Source organism: Falco peregrinus, chromosome 5 (assembly GCF_023634155.1).
Source record: "Falco peregrinus isolate bFalPer1 chromosome 5, bFalPer1.pri, whole genome shotgun sequence".
NCBI lineage: Eukaryota > Metazoa > Chordata > Aves > Falconiformes > Falconidae > Falco > Falco peregrinus.
The window spans coordinates 68,877,261-68,895,898 of record NC_073725.1 but is presented as its reverse complement, the minus strand read 5'-3'; the positions used below and the strand labels follow the sequence as shown (position 1 = coordinate 68,895,898).

At 43.6% G+C, this 18,638-nt stretch overlaps 1 protein-coding gene and 1 long non-coding RNA gene across 7 annotated transcripts in view; one reads left to right on the top strand and one right to left on the bottom strand.

The window, feature by feature from the left end:
- Nucleotides 1–14,209, top strand: part of SAFB (scaffold attachment factor B) — an 18,461-nt gene extending 4,252 nt beyond the window's left edge. For 4 of the 6 annotated variants that reach the window (XM_005240813.4, XM_027791513.2, XM_027791511.2 and 1 more), the window contains 17 exons: nt 409–471; nt 1,284–1,311; nt 2,319–2,817; nt 3,248–3,297; nt 4,076–4,176; nt 5,629–5,778; nt 5,877–5,977; nt 6,930–7,075; nt 7,868–7,956; nt 8,496–8,632; nt 9,135–9,428; nt 9,956–10,093; nt 10,877–10,916; nt 12,332–12,444; nt 13,221–13,333; nt 13,539–13,605; nt 13,823–14,209. In XM_005240813.4, the coding sequence (XP_005240870.3) occupies nt 409–471; nt 1,284–1,311; nt 2,319–2,817; nt 3,248–3,297; nt 4,076–4,176; nt 5,629–5,778; nt 5,877–5,977; nt 6,930–7,075; nt 7,868–7,956; nt 8,496–8,632; nt 9,135–9,428; nt 9,956–10,093; nt 10,877–10,916; nt 12,332–12,444; nt 13,221–13,333; nt 13,539–13,605; nt 13,823–13,949 (2,256 nt within the window). In that variant the 3' untranslated portion in view covers nt 13,950–14,209. The remainder of the gene's footprint in view (nt 1–408; nt 472–1,283; nt 1,312–2,318; nt 2,818–3,247; nt 3,298–4,075; nt 4,177–5,628; nt 5,779–5,876; nt 5,978–6,929; nt 7,076–7,867; nt 7,957–8,495; nt 8,633–9,134; nt 9,429–9,955; nt 10,094–10,876; nt 10,917–12,331; nt 12,445–13,220; nt 13,334–13,538; nt 13,606–13,822) is intronic. The other 2 variants (XM_027791510.2, XR_001227162.3) reach the window with 2 other exon arrangements.
- Nucleotides 14,192–18,638, bottom strand: LOC129784554 (uncharacterized). The gene is made up of 2 exons (XR_008747421.1): nt 18,503–18,638; nt 14,192–17,969 (listed from the first exon to the last, which is right to left on the bottom strand). It is a non-coding gene; the product is annotated as an uncharacterized LOC129784554 (long non-coding RNA).

The following is an 18,638-nucleotide window of genomic DNA, read 5'->3' as shown; positions in this document are numbered from 1 at the left end:
AGAAAGTAGGTTTATTCAGGGACTAAACTGCCAGACTCCAGGTCAGCTCCTGCGGTTGTCTTTTATCAGTGAAGAAAACAGTTATTGAGTCCAGTAGACTTTTTTGGCTCTATGTTGTCGCTGTAAATAAGAAAAAAAGTCTAAGAGAAAGCTTGCTGTTGATATCTCCGTCCTTAAAGGATTTTTGTGAGACAACCAACATATTTGAGAGGTAATGAGAAGGCTTATTCAGTTGGTGGGGATTGGGAAGAGGTATGGGGGTCACTGGTCAGTTTTTACCCTTGGATCCTAGATAGATTTGCTTAATCAGTTGTTAGTGGAAATAAAATCTTCAATTTCTCATTCAGGTTTCATTCACAATACCATTCCTTTATAGATAACAAAATGTCTTCTGTTTACATTTTAAAGGTAGAGGTTGAAGATGTTGGGAACAGTTTAGATGCTGCTTCAGCTGATTTAACCGTAATAAAGGTAAATGGTAACTGATTTTTCTTTACAAGCAAAAAGGCATAATACATGCCATATAAACTGTATGCTGAAACAGTACACGTACAGGTAGTACACAGTGAGTGCATTCTTATTCTGCAAAGAATAGGACCTCTAGGAATGAGAAATACCTTTCTAATTTAATCATGTGGACGAAGATACATGTATGTATCTTATCAGGTCATAAATATATGATGTATATATTATACTGAGTTTGGGTAGTAGACTGGATTCTTTTTATCTGTTGTATAAACTGACTCGGTGCCTTGTGTTATGTCTAAGTTCCATTTAAAATGTATGTATCCCACATTGACAAGAAAGCTGACACTGATCTGTTCGTGAAATACTGGCCTTGTTTCCAGATCACTTGTGGTAGGTTAAGGACACTTGTAGCTCCAGGTGAAGCTGGTGTTTCTATGAATCCTGTTTTCAGAAAGCAGAATCCATACAGTGGACTCTAGAGAAGGATAACACAAAGATAGCTTTGCTTTATGCTGCTTACATTTGTTGATTTATTTACCCATGTGAATGTGTACTATGTGTTCAATGGGTGTCTGAATTTGAGAAATACAGATATTTTCACACATTTCATAAAACTGGAAGATGTAAAAAAGTAATGTTAAACCTTGTGGAGAATTTAATTAAAGTTAAACATTTTCAAAGCTGAAATAGGCTAAATTTTAGTAAGCTCACCAAATTGTCTCCTTTCTTGGAGGGGTGAGAGGTGTCATTCAGAGTAACATCTGGACTTCTTATGAATAGTGATATTTCTCCTTTTTTAATCTCTTTCACTACAGGAACTTGAAGAGTTACCTTTGGAGCCAGGTACTGGTTTTTGTTTTCTTGTATGGTTTTGTTTTTTGTTTAGTTTTTTGTTTTGTTTAAATTAAAAAAAAAAAAGTTCTGGGCATTGAAACAGTTTCATTCTTCATTAATTCTTTTTATGTCCCTGGTTGTTTGTTTTTTTTCTTTTTTTTTTTTTTCCTTGTTTTTTTCTTTTTTTTTTTTGGTTTGGTTTTTAAATGCATTACTGTAGTGTACGTTATTATGGTGGACAATCCAGGTCATACAGGGTCATAGAGATTGGAAACCCAGTCATATCACCAGATCTGTGAATAACCACTTTTTGAAAATATGTATTTAATGTGATGAAACGGTTCCACAGAACTGTTAACTACAGTGGAGTTAAGGAATGAGCCTTAAATATGCAAAGGTTCTAAAAACAGATCTTGTGATATCACATTGTACTGCAGTTCTTTGAATATAAATACAGGAGTGTAGGTAATTCAGAGCTTTGGTACAGAACAGAAATTAAAGAATGACTGGACTTCAGAAGAAGGAATACACTGTCATCACAGGAATTTTCTACAGATCCTATTCGATTTCTGGACTGCAAACACACTCATGCACCATCAGAAGATGCCCAGTTCTCATGTTGGACTGTCTGCTAAAAGAATTTCACGGAAATTTGGAAATTGAACTCTCAGTACCTTGATACGTTCAGTTAAGCATCTCGGACTCTGGAAGCTAACTAGAGAAGAAACAGAGCTGAATGATTTCGTGAAGAATATCAAGGATCAGCCAGAAGGTTTTTGTTAAATCTGTGGGGGCATTTTTCTTCCCTGTTAACACTTTAGGGCTGATGTGGTAGTTTGTCAGAGAGCAGTTAGCGTAGTACTTTTAACACTGTGTACACTAGGGTTTTCCAATCTCTGTGTAGCTTAGAAGTTCTCTTGGTGTTAGTGTGGCAGCCATGCCAGTTCCACATTTGTGATTGCTGTATTTCCCTGGTGATTAAATCTTGTGCCATTCTATTCCTGTTAAATCCGTAGAAAATGAGAAAATACTCGACATTTTGGGGGAAACTTGTAAATCTGAGCTCCTTAACGAAGAAACTTCCGAAGCGGAGCGGCCACATGCACAGGAAGCAAGTAACGTGGTGCCAGGCAAGAGGCTAGCAGAGGAAGAGGACGCTCTTGCTGCCACTCAGTTGGAGGAAGATGCTTTAGATTTGGACAGCAAATCGGCACAAGCTATGGCAAGGAAGGAAGCAAAGCGTTTAGTTGTAGCAAAAGGGGAGACAAGTGAACAGACAATAGAGGAAGAGAACGCGGACTCTGAATGTTTAGTAGTAGAGACCCTAAGCGATCAGAGTAGCAAACGCTCCCAAGGCCTGGAAGCCTCTAGTGGGGAAACAGCGGAAAAAGGCCCAGGTCCCGAAGCCAAAGATAGCAAAGAAGATGCCAAGAAAACAGAAGAGAAAGCTAATTCTGAGGAATCCCCTGCCACTAAAGAGTCCTCAACCAGTGAGGGCGGTGATCAGAAAAAGAGGTTTGTTTTTTCTCCGTTATAGACCAGATGCTATCTTTTTTTCATTGGTCGTTAAGTGATGCGCATAAGCTGTTTCCTTCAATTGGCCACCGAGACTGATGAAATTGTAGCCTGTTCCTAAAGAGTCTGTTTTGTTTCTCCATGTGCAGGTATTTTTTTTTTTTTTTTTAAACACAGAGGGTTTGATTTCTTTCCTTCCTCAACCTTCAAAGGTTGTTTCCTTAAATTGCTCTTATTTCTGTCATCTGCAAAGCAGAATTGTCCGTTTAAGGATATGAATTCGTATTTCCTGTCACTCTTGTATAAATTTGCAGAGATAGTTTTAATTTCAGAACTAATTTTCTGGTAGGTATCCAGTTTTAGTGCACAATCTAGAATTAACTTCCTTTTTGCATATGAACAGTTGAATAACACGGTGTTTTGTCTTTAGCCCTGTTGAGGAGGACAAAGAATCAAAGATAATCTCAAAGGACGAGAAAGGTATGTTTTGGTTGTTTGTTTTTTTCGTTGTTTTGTGGCGGTTTTTTAAGTACAGATGGCTTGAAAAAAAATGTTATGGGGTCACATCTAACCATTATTTGTGAAGTAAACAAAGGAGTGAATGGAGTAATAGTTCTGCTTGCTTTTTGACTTGCCTTTTTTGCATTGCTTATTTTTTGTGTTTTGTTAATTCCCTAAGCGTGTGTATATCTTGACTGTAATAGCTATATTGGAGTTCCGCTAGCTGTGTGAATGGTGGTATATACCAACAAAACCAGGATTTGTCTTGGAAAATCTCAACAGATGACTAAATTGATAGTGTTATACACTCTGTGTAGCGATTCTGGTGAGGACTGGTGTTAATTTGGTGAACCCTCAATGCAGTTGTAACATGGGCTTTCAAAGCATGAATTGTAAATTTCAGTTTATGTAATTTCTGTGAACTTACAAACTGACGAAATTTTAATAAAAGTGTCTTGTGAATTGACATTTAGTAATTGGTAATTCTCGGGAAAGTGATTGAAGTGTAGAAAGACAATATGTAGATGAAACCTCATTAAGACTATTCAAATGCACATCAAGTCTGGAGTTAGAAGTTCATTGTTGCAGGCTGCAGTGTGTCTATTGATTTTAAGATTGGTTGGAAGAGCTAGAAGCAAAATTGCATTTGAAGAGGTTTATGGACAAAAAAATGGGAATTTGTAGGGCAGTTACTGTTTCGCTGTTGTGTTCTTGCGCTACATGTTCTTCTATGTTTGGCTTTTTTTATTTACTTTAGGCCGTGTGGGTACTGGTTCTGGCAGAAATTTGTGGGTTAGTGGACTTTCATCATCTACTAGAGCTACAGACTTGAAGAATCTTTTCAGCAAGTATGGAAAGGTATGTAGTAGATAGGTAAATTAACAAGCCATTGTATCATTTTAAAAGGATGACCTGAAATTTAGTTTTTACTTAGCTTTCTTGTGTTCTTTTGAAACTCTGTATCAGAAAGTAGCATACTTCATAAAGAAGTTTGTCTGAAATGGGGGGGAGGCAGCCAGAAATCCAGGTTTCAAAGAACCTCTATGCAGATAACCTGTAAAAAGGAGGCAGTTCTTGACAGGAGACATTAGTGGGTCATCATCTAGGGTGCTTTATAGTCTAATTATACTTCTTGCATGTCCAGCAATAGTTAATACTGCTTTAAACTGTTGCATTTCAAGGGCCACTCCTTTGAGACATCTAGTCGCAAGGGCAGGCTTCCATTTGTTATTCAGTGCCAGCTGGGATACGAGAGAAGTTGTGAAAGGGAATTCTTTCCCTGACTATCTCCACTTCCTCCTAATACATTTCTGAATGTGATGTTAAATGTTTGTTTCACCTAAGCACGTGCCTCTGCGCTGTCAGAGATTGTCATCTGTTTAAAGAAGCTAGCAGAGGTGTTCTGTAAGAAAATACAAAATGGTCATAGGTTGCTTTTTTATTATTTTTATTATTGCATCCCTACTCTCACCTACGTATATGTATATATGTCTTCCTTAAGTTACTGACCTGCTCAGCAACTTGAAGATTAATTTTCTGAGCTGATTATTATGGCGGTCTCTTTTTCTGCAGAGCTGTATGAACAATTTATTCTGCAGTCAGATTTATCTGTTTCGTAGAATTTTGTGTTTGTTTTATACTTTTTTCAGAACAGATGTGGAATAATCTGAAGTTTGAACCTTTTCAGCTGTACTTGTTTTGCTGTTGCCATGGGTGTAAACGCTGTTCACATATTCTGTGAAGTAGTCTTTAGTGAGGCACTTCTAGAAGATGGTTGGCCCGACTGTATAGAGATCGACTGAAAACGATAACTTTGCTGTCTGTCAAACAAACCTAGCAACGTTGTAGTCTGAGAATGCTGATGGAATGTTGGGTGCTGAGCGGATTTCCTCCCTGTTGAAAGTGGATAGTGCTATAAGGTTTGGAGCTGGCAGACAGCTGCTGAAAGATGGGGACAGCCATTTCAGTAGGGCCTGTAGCAATAGGACAATGATTTTAAAGTAGAAGAGGATACAGACTAGATACAAGAAAAAAATGTTTGTGGTGATGAGGGTGGTGAAACACTGGAACAGGTTGCTCAGGGAAATTGTAGATGCCCCATCCCGGCAAACATTCAAGGTCAGGTGTGATGGGGCTCTGGGCAACATGGTATAGTTGAAGATGTCCCTGCATATGGCAGGGGGGGTGGTCTAGATGACCTTTAAAGGTCCCTTCCAACGCAAACTGGTTTATGATTCCACAAAATGGTGATTAAGTTAGAATTTATTTGGAGACAGATCTGCAAACACAAAATAATTTTTTTTCCCAAAGGTGGTGGGTGCGAAAGTAGTAACAAATGCTCGCAGTCCTGGTGCTCGCTGTTACGGCTTTGTTACAATGTCAACATCTGAAGAAGCCACTAAGTGCATTAATCATCTCCACAGAACAGAGCTGCATGGAAAAATGATTTCTGTGGAAAGGGTAAGTGGTAGCTATTCCATGACAGCGTAATGAAGATAAAGGTGTCCAAGTTCAATATCTGTCTGCTAATATAAAAATATTTCTGGCTAAAATTCTAGGCAAAAAATGAACCAGCTGGGAAAAAGCCTTCAGACAAAAAGGAAGGTGAAACAAGGAAGGAGAAGGACAGGCACCATTCTGCAGAGTCCAAATCTGAGAAGTAAAGTGTTTTTTGGTATTTTTCTGTGTTTAAAGGCCACTCATTTGAAATGCAGCCACATGACCGAAGTGAAGAGTAGGTGTAATAAATCTTGATTTGCTGCTTCGTACTGCATCTGAAATAGGAGGAATACTTGAAAAATTGAAATTGGTGTTCTGCAGCAGTAAGCACGTCTTAATTGGCCCTCAGATCAGAAATACGGTGCTCTTCAGGGTTTAGTGTCAAGACGTGTCAGTTATATCAGGAGATACTCAACCAACTTGTTTATAGATAAACCCTTATTTTTATTAGAATCATTCATCCTCTGATCTGACTCTAGCTTGGTCTGCTCTTCTAACTGACAAATATTTCCAGGATTTAGTCTGTCTTTTTTGATAGATTGTTCACATGGTTAGCAAGTGGTACTTCAATATTTGTTTTTCATGTGATCTGTTGCTTTTGAAAGGGGCATTTTGCTTTACTACTTTTTGTTCTCTCGTTACATTTTAAAAGATTTGGCAAAGGATATGTTTTGGCAGGCTGGTCTGCTTGTATCGGGTGTTTAAGGTATTTGTTGACAAAAGCTCTTCTGGTGGAGCTTGGCCTCTTCCTGGGTGGACCCTCTTCCCCTTACACTAAACATGAACTTTACTTATAGGCAGAACATAAGACTTGTAGCACTCAAGGTCTCCAAATATTCAGGATTATCCCTTGTTTCTCACTTTTAGTCGGCTTTAGCTTAGTATTGGTTGCTGCTCTTAATCATGCATACAAGTATCCATTGGTTTCAGCACATGGAAGGTATTTGGAGTGGGCTTTTTGGGAGGGGTTTTGTGTTGAGCTTTTTTTGGGTTGGGTGTGGGATTTTTGGGGCGTTTGGGGTTTGGGGTTTTTTTTGACATCTCTGGCTTGATTGGATTGGTTATATTGCACTTTTTGTTAGGTTCTCTATTAAAGCAAAGTTTACCTATAGGTCCATTGGTATTAAGAAGGAGGAGAAGACAGACAAAAAAGATGATGTGAAGAAATCAGAGAAAGATGGAAAAGACGAAAAAGAAGGAAAAGAGAAAGATGACCAAAAGGCTGGATCCTCTGATAGATCTAGGGCAAGCAAATCGGGTAATTCTATCTGCCTTTCAGAAATTTTTTCAAGGATACTTGTTTTAAAAAAACTAATTAAAAAAACTGGTACAAAGAATATAAGCGACTGTGACAGAGCTTCTGCTTTGCATCCAAAATAAAATTTCCTGCATCAGCTAAGAAGGAAATGGAAGAACAAGCATAAGCATTTAGAATTGTGGCTGATTAGAAGACTTCATCTTCTGCAGACCTCAGTGTTCTTGTTAGATGTGATTCATAATTCAGTAAAAAAGCCATAAAGTGTACTTAGTAATACTGAAGTTTTGCTGGTGAACAAAAACCACCAGAAAATACCTTGAAATGTTTTTTTTACTTTTTTTTTTTTTTTTGCTAGTAACTTAGCAACTAAATTTTCATAATTACTGGGCTTTATAAATAGTCAAAGTAGCAAGCCATGAATTTTATGGACTATTACTGGGTTTAGATCTGACACAGTTTGTGGTTCTGTGTGCTTTTTTTATTTTATTTTTTTTTAAACTATGGCAAAGGGATGTATTTTGCAGACAGAAGAATTAAACTAAATTTGCTTTCTCTTAACTGTCATCCCTACCAGAAAAGACTACTGTAATTTTGTGATAGCTTTACTACCCCCATCCCCAACTCGGCCAAATCTTGGTCAGCTATTTAAATCATAAACATGTTCTTCTGTATGTTATTTAAAACCTCAATAAAATAACATTTTACTGTTTAGTGTCTGTATGGTTTTAAATCTCACAGGAATTTTTGCATGTCTTGCATATTATTTAGTCTCAGATGTATTTTGTTTTCTAGCAAGTCGAGGAACTGAAAGGACAGTGGTAATGGATAAATCTAAAGGAGAACCAGTTATTAGTGTGAAAACTTCAACATCAAAAGAGAGGGTAAGTACAACTTCCAGAGAAGCCTTTGTGTAAAAGTAGGTGTCATACAGCTTTACGTGCATATAATTGAAGGGTTTTTTTGCCTTGCACCTTGGGAACATGTCGCTTGTCTAAACAGCATTAGGGTGTTAATGGTGCTGCAAAGGTAAATGCTTAAGCTTCACCTTCTTTGTAGTTTTTGTCACTGTTGGCCTAGTTGAAGAAGTAGAGTTGCAATATGAAAATGGTGTTAAGATCATGTGTTTTCCAAGTGTGGAGTGTGGTGGCAGGTGACCTTTAAAGCAGTGTATTGTTTGCTACCGATGCAAGTCAGATCATGTGCTCATAGTATTAATATATATCAAAACTTCTTAGAAGTTCTAGCCAAATTTGGGGTACTTCTCCCCAGCCTACTTTTCCATGAAATTCTAACATTATTTACCTCTGGGATGGCATGATAGTCTGTTATGTTCAGATTGGCATAAAGTAGGCCTTTTGCCTGGAAATTTTACCTCAAAATGCACTGTGTTCAGCTAGTGTATTGTTTTGATCTAATTCAGAGTACCAAAAGCCAGGATCGCAAATCAGAGAGCAAAGAAAAGCAAGATATTTTATCGTTTGATAAAATCAAAGAACAGCGAGAACGTGAACGTCAGAGACAGAGGGAGCGAGAAATCAGGGAAACGGAAAGACGCCGGTGAGTTTTGCCATTCAAAGTTTAGAGCTAAACTGGTATTTGTTTTTACTTCCCTTATCTGTATTTTGAACTGGCTGCAAAATAGTGTCCTGCTGGCCCTCCATCACTAGTATCACAGATTGATTTGATGCTAATCTGTTGATAGAACAGACGTAATGCCAGGTTATAAAGGATTTTACTACTGAAAGTGATCTTCTCTATGTCTTTCAGAAGACTCTTGTTGAGTAACAACTTTGGTAGGTGCTTTCAGGTCTTGCATTCACCATTATCACGTTTGAATTTCCATGCTTGGTTTTTCCTTGGAAGTTTGTAAATACTTTCTGTTTGTCAGACTTTTGTCTTGGACACGCTGTGCTCTATGAAAGCTTTTTCAGAGCTGACTTAGAGTAGATGCTGTGTTACTCATGCAGAATGCTTAACCTTGCTTCTTTCGTTCATATGGACTTAAAAACTTGGACTTAAAGATTCTCAATTCAAAACAAAATATATCTCTGTTGATTAGAGAGAGGGAGAGGCGAGAACGAGAACAACGTCTTCAAGCTATTCATGAGCGGGATGAAAGACAGAGGCTCCAGAGAGAGCGAGAACGACTTGAATTTCAAAGGCAGCGTCTTGACAGAGAGCGCTTGGAGAGGGAGAGACTGGAGAGAGAAAGAATGCACATAGAGCAGGAGAGGAGGCGAGAACAGGAACGAATCCAGAGAGAGAGAGAAGAGCTGCGACGTCAGCAGGAACAGCTACGCTACGAACAAGAACGGCGATCTGCCATGAGAAGGCCTTACGATCCTGACGGCAGGTAGTAACTGCAGTGAGAATCCAGACTTTTCGACCACAGCCAGTTACAGATAGAACGTTCTAGAGCCTGTGTAAATTGTGATTACTCTTGCTAAACCAGTCATGGGAGCTCACAACTGAAAGACCATTTAGAAGTTTTATCTTCAGAAAGAGAAAATGTCATACTTGTATATCTGTAAGCACAATTTTATTACAGCAGGTTTTAAATTCTTAATTCCCGAAGAGAAGTGACAGAGAATAGAAACTGTGTGTATTGACTGTGTAGCAGTCTGTGTAGTAGACTGTGTGTAGCTAGTGGAACAGATGCTCATTCTCTTCTCATGTCAGCATAACCTGAGATGAAGCTTTTTGTATGGTGTCGGTACACCTAGCTTCCTCTGAAACCAAAATGTGATGCCAGCTTAACACACAAAGGGTTTTGATGACAAAATAATTGTTTGGGTAATTGGATTGAATGAGGTTTGTTATCAAGAGAACAAGAAAGGAAGATTGTTTGGAGATTACTATTAATTGTGACCACCTTTGCAGGCGAGATGACCCATACTGGCCAGAAGCAAAGCGAATGGCAATGGATGATCGGTATCATTCTGAATTTAGTCGTCAAGACCGCTTCCACGACTTTGACCACAGGGATCGTGGCCGATACCAAGATCATTGTTTGGACAGGTTGGCAAGGCAGTGTCTTTTCTTCTTACAGCTTTATGGAAATTGGGTGTCTTGTTGTGGCTTACTGATGGTTTGGAGGGAGCCAAAAGAGCAAAACAAATGACCCTTGTGCATTTCTCATGTCTAATTTTATACGTGTTGCAATCCTATGTTTCCATCAGTCATGGACATACTGGAAAGAGGCTGCATAAAGATTATAAACTAAGTCCTAATGTAGTGTGCTACGATGCTGAGGGAGATCTTGTAGTTCCTCTGGAGACATATGGAAACCTGGTTTAGTAATCCCCGTTCATTAGTCGAAGGTTTAGCCGTTTGCTTTTGCTTTAAAACTTCCCCTACTTTCATCTCTGCAGCCTGACACAGATTTTTAGTTCCACAAAATGCTACAATACTTTCTGCACAGGGCTGTTGAGACTTCTGTTTTGCTCTCCAAGGACCTTTGGCAAAAACCGTACTGCTTTGCTTTTGCTCGTAACTGATTTCTGATACTGGTGGGTTGACTCAGTATTCTCCCTTGGTGCCGCCAAGTACCTGACTGGTGCTCAGTAATGCGTTGCTTACCCGTACTACAGTAGTAGGTGTTACTTTGATCTCTTTCTGTGTGATGAAACGAGAACCCATTTGAGTATCTTGCCACTAAACAAACACTGGTGTTCAGCTTTACAGCTTAAAGACAAATTTTCCCATGCTATTTCATACAGATGTTGAAATTAATGATGACTGTGTTAATTGAACTGGAACTTCTTTTTTTTCTTTTTTTTTTTTTTTTTTTTTGTGTTCCAGAAGAGATGGTTCGAGAGGAATACCAGATCGAGATGGGCAGGTAGGTTATACCCAAAAAAACACTTCAGTTAAACAGCCAAAAAGATGACCCCAAAACTGAAAGAACACAGTGTGCGTGCTGTCTGCTGCTTAAACACAACCACTGCTGGGTTTAAACTGAGCGGATGTCAAGCAGCAAATGGTTTTTTTGCACACTAATGTGCAGAACGCAAGTTATCTGCTTGGTAGGGCAGTAGCCACAGGTTGGGGCAGGGGCGAACCTTGAAGTGATGGGAGCTACTGTACGGCATCTTTCCAGGCTGGTATGTTGCGATATAACTTTTCTGGTTAACGATCTTAGGTGTCTGTATTGCATTAAAATGGAGTTACTGTAGTGTCTTATCCTTAGCTGGCGAGGGGCCCTTTCTCTGACGTTTATCTAAATGGTTTATAGAAAATAACTGGTGTCATAATGGAAGAAGGCAGATGACTGTAAAAGGACAGGTGCGAAAACCACACCGGTATACAAAACTTTTCATTTCTGAAGATGTCTCACAAACAGAGGCTGTTACCCAGTGCGCAGCACCAATTCACACACCAGGTCGAGGTTATTTGTTTATTGCATGTCTGCGCAGAGATGGGTGCTAGGTGGTAAATCCACAAAGCTAGCCCGCCTCTTAACACACCGTCAAACACTTTATACGCTTGGAACAATTGTTTACAGTTACATTTAGTCACACTTCATTCTCAGTGGTTCTTCCAAGCCATGTCTCCATTTAAAGGTCCAGCTTTCTTTTTTTTTTTTTCACTGCACATGTTCTGTGGAGGGGGCTTTGTTAGTAGGGGGCTTCCTTTGCTCAGGGTGGATCTTTTAGTATGCCAATTAAGATAGTTCACACATAATTAAGTAATTTATGTTCAGTCTCATTAACCATTTTGTTTTCTTTGCGCTTATCTTATTATACCCCAGCTTGATTTATTTATGGTGTCTATCCCTTATCCCAAGGCCATGCCCCACCAACTGTCTGTAACGTCCTCTGTTTTTCAAACTCTCTCCTGTTCTTCCCTATAGATATTCACATACTTTATCTAAATTTCAAGTTAAATGATGGACTGGCCTTCTATTAGTCATGGCCCTGCGAGCTGGTCAACTACAAAGAGAGGCAGGAAGAAGGTAGATAATCTGTGTAAAAATTAAAAATCTGGAGCTGGAATATAAGCCTTAAAAAAAACCCACCCTGCCAAACAAAAAGCCTTCTCCCACCAGTGAGCAGAGCGGAATCTGTGCCATGAAACAAAATAAACACCTAGAGTGAACTGCACATGGTAGCAACAATGGAACCAGTAAAAACTGAGACAGCTGCTGGTTTCTTTTCTGACTATAGAAAGGCTATCTCTGAGGAGCTGGATTTTTGCAGTCCTAAAAGGAAACCTGGATTGAGTCTTAAGCGTAACTCTGTACCGTTTGCCTTCCAGCATTACCCAGATGAACGCCACGGAGGGCCTGACCGTCACTCCCGGGATAGTTGGGGTGGCTATGGGTCCGACAGAAGAATGAGTGAAGGGAGAGGGATACCTCCACAAACCCGGTTAGTGCATATGAAACAAAGGGAGTATATTCTGTTGTTTTCTTTAAATCTTAACACTCGGTGAACCTTTGAAGGGGGACAGCAGAAGCAATCTGACAAGTGTGAGTCCTCTCTCCAGATGGTTTCTTCAAGCATCTGGAGAAGCAAGGAATTTACACATGTAGCTCCCCCGTGCATCAAGAGGATGGAGTGTGGCAGTGAGTAAAGAAGTGCTGCTCAGTGCATAACGATATTTTGCTTGTAAATAACTTTCTTTTCTACAGGTGAATGTCAGTCCTGTACCAGATGCTCCAGTAACGCCTACAAAAGTCTCGTTTGTGGCTAGTGGTCAGGTTTTAAGGAAATCGAGTCAGAATCTCTGCAGTGGTGGGAGTGGGGAACTGAGACTCAATCTGGAATCATAGCGGTTTCTCTTTAAAGCAGCTAATCAAACTAGGCATATTCCAGCTGCATAGTGCAGTTCTACATCAATATACCAGACAGAGGAATGGCAGTCGATTACTTGTTCCATATTTAAGTATCTTAGTACATTGTGATACTAATTATGTCTCTGCAGATTAAAAAAAGATGAGCTTTGCTGTGCGAAGGGCGCTGTTCAGGAAGTTTCTTGTCATTTCTCTTTGACCAGTTTTTATTGCGATGATTTGGGTGGCTATAGATACAAGCTTAATTAACAATTTAATACACTTCTTGTATGGGGTACAGTGTTTGGCTTTACCCTATGCTGCTAAATGGATAAGGGACACATCTAGAAGATGTTCTTTTATTTTTTTAAGAGATGGACGTGACTGGGGAGATCATGGTCGAAAGTTAGAGGGGCATCAAGATCGTTCATGGCAGGGAAATGTGGATGGAGGAATGATGGGACGGGATCATGAGAGATGGCAAGGTACACTTGCTGCTTACCAGTGTGATCGTGGTTTTTTCTATTAATTACTGCCGCTGAAATTCTAGCGATAGTTAAAATTCCTATGGAGCTTTAACAGCATTACCGAGAAAGCAAATAAAATTCTGGGAACGAGGTGGCTTTTTTATTGTGAAAACACAAAAGTCTGTCTTTTATTTTCTTCTCTTTTTTTTCTTTTTTAAATTAGGTGGTGATAGAAGCATGCCTGGTCAGTCAGGACCAGGCCATGTGATGAATCGAGGAGGGATGTCGGGGTAAGAAGCTTTGTTAGAGTGCTTATAATATTTTTATAATTACTTAACTGATCTGTATAAAAGAAGAAATTCCTGTGTCATTTGTGAAAAGTAGTACTTCCAGCTTCTACTTTACTATGGACTGGCAAGCAGAAAAAAAATAAGCAAACATCTTCTCTGAGTCACAGCAGTATTAACTTTTCTGGCTGATTTTAGATTTGTCTGGTCTCGCTTTCAGGCGCGGAGGCTTCACGCAAGTTGGAAATCAGAGCCAGATGATGCAGAGTAGTGGAATACAAGGAGTGTTTGCAGGCCAGGAGCGGACAAACAGACTGACCGAACCCCGTTTTACCCGTCGCTACTGAAAGCACTATATTATATACATATATTTTTGTTTTGTTTTTTAATGCCAGATGACAGTGGTGGTGAATTTTATTAACCAGGGTCACCTTGACTTTGTGATTACAAAAAGCAAGACTGCTGATGCATTGTAGCCAAATATGTCAACTTGTCGGTTTGGTTTTTCTTTTTTGTAATAAACGTGTTCTTGGTCAAACTTCACTTAAAAGTTTCTGTTAGTGAAACATTCCATTTTTCAAAAATAAAATCAGTTTATGGCTACTAATTTATTGCTTCTAGAGTCTGTTAAAAGGCAGTAAGCGAAAGAGGCAATCCACTGTCAAGGCTGAGATTCTAAGGGATGCAACAACTCTGGGAGGGGGTGGATGTCTGTTCTTCGCTGCTTTTGGGAGAGGGGGAAGGGGTCAGTGGCTTTTCTGATTTTTCTTCTGATATTTCTTCCCCAGTTGTTATGCCATAAATGAGGATGAGTAGGAAGTACCACCAGCTAAAGCCAGAGGTGCTGGCACAAGGCCTTACACCATCGTTAAGTTCCCGTTTAACCACGTAGGTGTCCTGTGTTCATCTGTGAAGCTCAGTCTAGATGCTTCTCTGTCTTCTTGCCGCTCCCTCTCTGCTGCTCTCCATCACTTTTTCAGTCCTCTTGCTCCTTCTTTCTCTTCCCATCCTCCTGAGCAGCCCCCTGTGTCTTCACATGCTGCCGATCCCTCTTTGTCCTGCAAGGCCTGGGGCAGTGGTACCCCCTGTGCCCCTGCAAGGCCTGGGAGGACCCTCACGCCTCTTTCGTCTCTGTCCCTCCCACCCCACCCCAGACCCTTCTGTTCCCATCATTTCTCCTCAAGCCTTTCTTGTGCCCCAGAGCTTTTTTTCACGGTGGGTTTGGTTTGGGTTTTTTTGTCCTTTATGCCATCTCAGGTCCTCTGGTCAGGCTCTGGTCCCCTTGAGGACATCTGTACTCTGCTCACGTCCCCTCCCAAGTTCCTCACCATACCCCCAAGCCTTTTGTCACTCTGCCTGAGAACTGCTCTGCTCCTTGTCCCGATTATCATGGGGCCACCCAGGTTCCCCTCGGGACACTTGATGTTCTCCAGCACGTTTTGGACCCATTTTGCTCCTTCAGAACCTCCTACAGGCAGCTTCGTGCCCAAGGAACATGCTTTTTTTCCCCCCCTCTGTGCCATCTGGGATGCCTCTGTTCAGGCCCCTGCTCGGGTCACCTCCTGGGGCTCTCCCGTGCCCTCTCCACCCCTCTCCTCCCACCGATGCCTCCCTGGAGCTCCTCTGTGCCCTGCAGGTCCCCGTTAACTCTGCGATGCCCCTCAGCCCTTGTGCCCCCCAACACCACCCCTGCGGTGCTCCCCAGGCTCCTGACGGGACCGGCCAAAGAGCCGCTCGCTGCTGCTGCCTGCTACCCACCACATTCCTTTTCTCCTTGATCCATCTCTTGGTCCTCTCACTCTCTCTAATGTTTCTGTCTCCATCTCTGCTCTGCTCCCTGTCCCCCATCCTCCCCCCCTAACTTTTTGTCTGTACCTCTGTCCTGCTGCCTGGCTCATGGTTTCTCGTTGTGTCCCCCGGCTCAGCTCACTGTCCCGGGCCAAAACGCCCCACAGAACCACGCCGGCACAGCTCCCCTGGAGAAGGTGCCAGGAAGGAATTCATTTGGTTTTCCTCACACTACGCTGGTGGCCACCGGAGTGACATCTCCAAAGCACAGCTACCTCCTTTCCGTGGTGAGAAGCTTAAGTGCTCGCTTTTGCACTCACACAGACTCAAATGCTCCATGGACCATCCAGCCACAGGTCCCCAGGAGAAGGTGCCATGAAGAACTTCTCTTGGTGGGTCTCACCCTGCCCTGGTAGCCACGTGAAGCACACCACAAAAGTTCTGCTACCTGCTTGCCATGCTGTAGAAAAGTAACCGCTCACTCAAAACACTCCATGGCACCACCCATGCACAGCTCCACCAGAGAAGGTGCCAGGAAGGACTTCTGTTGGTGGCTCTCACTTTGCTCACGATACTCATTCACATGCTCTGGCAGCCATGTGAAGGACACCACAAAAGTTCTGCTCCCTGCTTTCTGGGGTGAGAAAAGGAACTGCTCGCTTTTCAGAAGCACCTACACACCACAAGGATATACCTGGATTGCAACAGGAGTGCCGGGGCTTCCTTCTGCCTTCGAGCCACTCCTCAGTTGTGATGAGAAAACTAGAACCAAATGCAAATACCAAAATCCCGGCAGCTGTGCTCGGCTGTTGGCTGAAATGGGAGCAACAGTGCTGAGAGGCTCATTGGTACCAGAGGTGGTTTCATCAGAGATCACCCTGTTCCTCTTTCGCCGCTGCTGTAGGGCAGGAGTGTCCCTGCCAGAGCCTGCAGCACGCAGAGCTCGTACAAGGGACATTACAGATGTCCCCCTGAAAGGGGCAAGGATGCCTGGGGGGCCTCCACAAGAACCAAGGTCAGTTTTCCTCGGGGAACTCTGCCTTAACTTCTCCCTGCCTTTTCTTCCTTCGACAGGTCCCCGTGCCCAGAGGCAGCAGATGTCCAACGGCAGCTCCATCACCCAGTTCCTCCTCCTGGCATCTGCAGATGCAGCTTTTGCACTTCTGGCTCTTCCTGGGCATCTACGTGGCTGCCCTCACGGGCAACAGCACCATCAGCACCGCCTTAGCCTGGGCCACCACCTCCACACCCCCAGGTACTTCTTCCTCCTCAGCCTGTCCCTTCTTGACCTGGGCTCCATCTCCACCACGCTCCCCAAAGCCATGGCCAATTCCCGGTGGGACACCAGGGCCATCTCCTGTGCTGGACATGCTGCACAGCTCTTTCTATTGATCTTTTTCATCATAGCAGAGTATTGTATTCTCACCCTCGTGGCCTACGACTGCTTTGTTGCCATGTGCAAAGCCCCGCACTACAGCACGTGGTCCACATGGCAGCAGCTGCCTGGGGCAGTGGGTTTCTCTACTCCGTGCTTCACGCAGCCAACACATTTTCTGTACCACTGCAAGGGCAATGCCATGGACCAGTTCTTCCCTGAACTTCCCCAGCTGCTCAAGCTCTCCTGCTCACACGCCTGCCTCAGGGAATTCCAACTTCTCATCTTCAGTGCTTTCATCTTTTTGGGGTGTTTTATCGTGCTGTCCTATGTGCAGATCTTCAGGGCTGTGCTGAGGATCCCCTCTGAGCAGGGACACCACAAAGCCTTTTCCACGTCCGTCCCTCCCTCCCTCCCCTGGCCGTGCTCTCCCCGTTTGTCACCACGGCCACGTTTGCCTACCTGAAGCCCATCCCTGGACCTGGCGGTGTCGGTTCTGTACTCGGTGGTGCCTCCAGCACTGAACCCCCTCATCTACAGCAGGAGGAACCAGCTCAGTGGTGCATGTTGAGGAATGAAGGCAGGTTAATTAACGTTGATAATATACAGCGGTGGGCTGGCTGGTGGGGATAATGTGCAGCTGTGGCTGGTTCCTGCTGAGTAGTTAGGACTGTGTGAAGAGGAGCACTGGATGGAGGAGAGATACCGGGAGAAGAAGGGAGCCCAGATGAGGAGAGGCCGGCTGGCAGGGGAGCCGGGAGAAGGAAGAATCCAGACGCAGCAGAGGCGAGAAGCAGGGTGGGCTGGCCTGAAGGGGATGGAGAAACAGCGCGGGCAGGAGGTGAACCTTTGAAACCTCGTGGGGGCTGGTGGCCGTGCAAGGGGTAGGAGCTACTTACTGGAGTTAACCAGGCATGGGGGGGAAAAGCCTTGTTGCAGCCGGTGAGTTGGGACAGTGCTGCGACACATGCACTGTGGAAGCTGATAACCATTTTCCAGGTACTATAGCGTGTCCGTCTTTGTCAACGTGTGACTCCTACCGTAACTCGTTAGTGGCGCAGCATTTCTTAATTAGATTTTGTGGTCATCATTCTTGCTCGTTTGGTTTTTCCTTTTCTTGCTTTCTTTCCTTGTGACAATGGTGCCCACAATGTAAGATGAGCGCTCTGCTTCTGGTTCGTTCTTTGCCTCGCTAAGGGCAACTCTGTAAGGAAGGAGCGATACTCATTCTCTAATTAACCAAAATAAACATCCTCCCATTGACCTGCCCGGCTGGGACCCGTGGGAGTAGAAGCAAAACAAATGATTTTCCTTGTTGGTTCCCCACCAGGTTAGAGGGGAAAAGAAGGACCTAAAACCTCCCTTGGAGAAAGGCCAAGGGGGGGGATGCTGCAGCGGGGGGCTCGGGGGGCTCTGGGGAGGTGGCCGGTGCCTGGGGGGTGGTCTCCTTCCCCCCCCGGCACTCCCTCCCTGGCCCCTCTCCTCAGCCCCCGGCTCCCGGGCGGCTGAAGCTTCCCGTGCCGCCCCCTCCCCCCAAGCCCCCGGTGGGCAGGACCACCCCCGCCGCAGGGGCTCGCTCGCCTCCCCCGCGCTCCCGGCACCACCGTCCGTCCCCCCCCGCCCCCGGCGCGCCGCCATGCTGCTCCTGCAGCGCTGCCCGCGAAGGCCGGGCTGCGGTTCTGCGGGCCGAGCGCCCGTCGGCGCCGCGCTCGGGGGGCGGCAGCGGCGGCTCCTTACCGGGAGGCAGCAGCGAGCGCCGCGCGGGACCGCGGTGCCGGTAACGGCGGCCGGCAGCACGCGGTGGAGGGGGGGCGTGGCTTACGACCCATGCGCGAAGCGTGTCGCCGCTGAGAGGCGGGGTTTGCCGCCTCGT